General features: G+C 42.2%; 1 protein-coding gene across 1 annotated transcript; it reads left to right on the top strand.

The window, feature by feature from the left end:
• Positions 1–852: 852 nt before the first annotated feature.
• LOC149843781 (F-box/kelch-repeat protein At3g61590-like) lies at positions 853–2,076 on the top strand. Its single transcript, XM_090001927.1, has one exon. It carries the CDS (start codon positions 853–855, stop codon positions 2,074–2,076), a length of 1,224 nt encoding a protein of 407 aa, XP_089858053.1.
• The last annotated feature ends 546 nt before the right edge of the window (positions 2,077–2,622 follow it).

A 2,622-nucleotide genomic window follows, 5' to 3' on the forward strand; every position in this document is an offset into this window, starting at 1 on the left:
CACCGCGAAGGGTACAAAAAACCCTCATATCGAGAGCGGGAGGGGGAGAGAGAGCGACAGTGAGAAAAAAACCCGCCTTCCGTGCGTTTCTTGCCTGGCCTTCCGTTCGTTTCTTGCGTCTCTCTCTTGCTTTTATTTTTGTGGGTTGGCCTCTACTTGATCCTCAAAACATTCTGTTGCCTCCTGTGAGAAATCTGGGGGGGTTTTCCGACAGATTTAGAGGTACCCATCCGCACGGATTTGGTGAAGACGAGACTTCTTCTATAAGCTCTGAGGTATGTCTCTAACCCATTCTGCGTGCCCATCGGTTTCCCTTCTTTTCTCTTGTTATTTTGTTTTGTTTTTGATGGATCTGATGCGTTAATCTTGCCTGCATTCCTTTCTATTGCGTTCGAATATTCTGAATATGTTGCGTTTGATTGTTCTCTAGCGTGCTACATGGTCGTGTCTTGCTTGCTTTCTATGGGAAAAGCAGAGGTGGGTATTATTGGTATCTTATTAACGTCCAACCTTTACCATTTGGTTTGCACCTTATCAACGTTCTATCTCACCCATTTTTGGCTCTTTGCTCCTCTATTTCACTTTCTCTCTGTTCTTTTTTCTTTTTGTGGTGTGTGGTGTGGTGTGGGTGTGGTGTGTGGTGTGGGGATTAGTAGTGGGTGTTGTTGTTGTGTTTGTTTTCCTTTTTCAATGAAAGAAAATAGATGATGGGTGGTTTGAGTTTCTTCGGTTTGCTGTAATCTGATCAGTATTGAATCTTACCCTTTTGTTTTTTTATTCTTCTTTCCATTTTGTGATCCGGGTTTTTTACTCTTGGACTTTTTACAGGGGTTTATTTCTTGGGGTTGTGGGATGGACGGTGAGACGTCTTGGATGACTGGCCGTTTTGAGGGAATAGGAAGAGAAGTGCAGGGGATTGAAGCATTTTCAGAAATCAATGATGATGGCGCGGATAATGGTTCTATGGTATCTCTTGATTTTCTTTTGCCAGATGACTTACTAGAGAGGATCCTGGCTTGCTTGCCCATAGCTAGCATTTTTAGGGCAAGTTCTGTCTGTAAAAGGTGGCACCAGATTGTCAATTCAGGCAGGTTCCTATGGCATTTCTCAAACATTATGTCACAAAAGCCTTGGTATTTTATGTTCACAAGCAATGACGATCCATCGGGATTCGCCTATGATCCAATTCTTAAGAAATGGTACAGCATAGAGCTTCCTTGCATCGATGCACCCAACTGGTTCATTGCATCTTCATGTGGTTTAGTCTGTTTCATGGACAATAGCAGGGGGAACCGTCTCTATGTCTGTAATCCTATTACCAAGGTTTATAAGCTGATAGATCATGTTCCGCCTGAGCTGAAACTGTCAGACTATAGCGCTCTTTCTATGTCTGTGGACCTTAAATCTAATGCCTATACCGTTGCAGTTGCAAAATCTAAGCAGGTTCCTGATGATTTCCTTCAGTGGGATTTGTCAATCCAAGTTTATGATTCTGAGACAAAATCTTGGGTTACCTCTGTAAAGGATGTGTTGAGGGGATGGAGGGGAGGAGACGAAAGTGTGATTTGCAATGGAATTTTATATTTCTTGATTTATTCGACTGGTGTCATGGGTACTTCTGAGAACCGGCATGGATTAGTCATGTATGATCTTGCAAGCAGATCGTCCAACTTGTCTCTGATACAGAATTCAATTCCTGTACCATGTTCTCTAACTTGTGGTCGGCTGATGAATCTCAAGGATAAATTGGTGATGGTTGGTGGAATCGGTAAACATGACAGACCTGATATAATCAAGGGGATTGGGATCTGGTTACTGAACAAGACTGAGTGGCAGGAGGTGGCTCGCATGCCCCATAAATACTTTCAAGGATTTGGAGAGTTTGATGATGTCTTCTGTAGCAGTGGAACTGATGACCTCATATATATTCAGAGCTACGGGGCACCTGCTCTGCTTGTTTTTGACATGAGCCAGAAGCAGTGGAAGTGGTCACAGAAGTGTCCAGTGAGTAAGCGCTTCCCGTTGCAGCTTTTCACAGGGTTCTGCTTTGAACCCAGGCTTGAAGTTGTCCCTTGATCATGCTCTTTGTTATAATTGGGTTGCAAGTTGGTTTTTGGCTATTCGTATCAATGATTAAAGTGGAAGAAGTTTGAGAGTATTGCACTAGATATTGAGTCTATTCAAAATTTTGAGAATGGTGAGACATCGTTTCTTGATATGCTTTGTCTCAGGGCTGATTGGCATAAATTTTGTAAGATCACATGTCAATCTGCAGTATCCGTTTCTCTTTTTTGGGGGTGGAGTGGTTGGGAGGAATGCAATTGTGCAGTGTTTTCTGGTTTTGGGTATAAAAAAAATTAGTGTTCTTTTCCGAAGTGCAGTATTTTTCTCATTTTACTTTATACGTTGCAGTATCAAAGTTGTTTCTGTCATTGGTTGCTTGTGGTGCCTGCTCAAGAGAAATCTTAAAGCTTCTTGTCTGTGACCATAGTTGCTATGAAAACAGACTTCTGTTGTTTCATAAGGAGATAGAACTCATGCTTTTGTGGCTTTGCTTGCTTGTGCTAGAAGACTGATTTTAGGGAGATATTGCTAAACCTGTCTGCCTTACCACACGCATAA

This window comes from Nuphar pumila, chromosome 3 (genome assembly GCF_984573655.1).
Source record: "Nuphar pumila chromosome 3, dmNupPumi1.hap1.1, whole genome shotgun sequence".
In the NCBI taxonomy this organism is placed as follows: Eukaryota; Viridiplantae; Streptophyta; class Magnoliopsida; order Nymphaeales; family Nymphaeaceae; genus Nuphar; species Nuphar pumila.

Excerpts from the sequence above, each read along its gene's own strand:
- LOC149843781 (XM_090001927.1), top strand. The coding sequence starts at position 853 with ATGGACGGTGAGACGTCTTGGATGACTGGCCGTTTTGAGGGAATAGGA.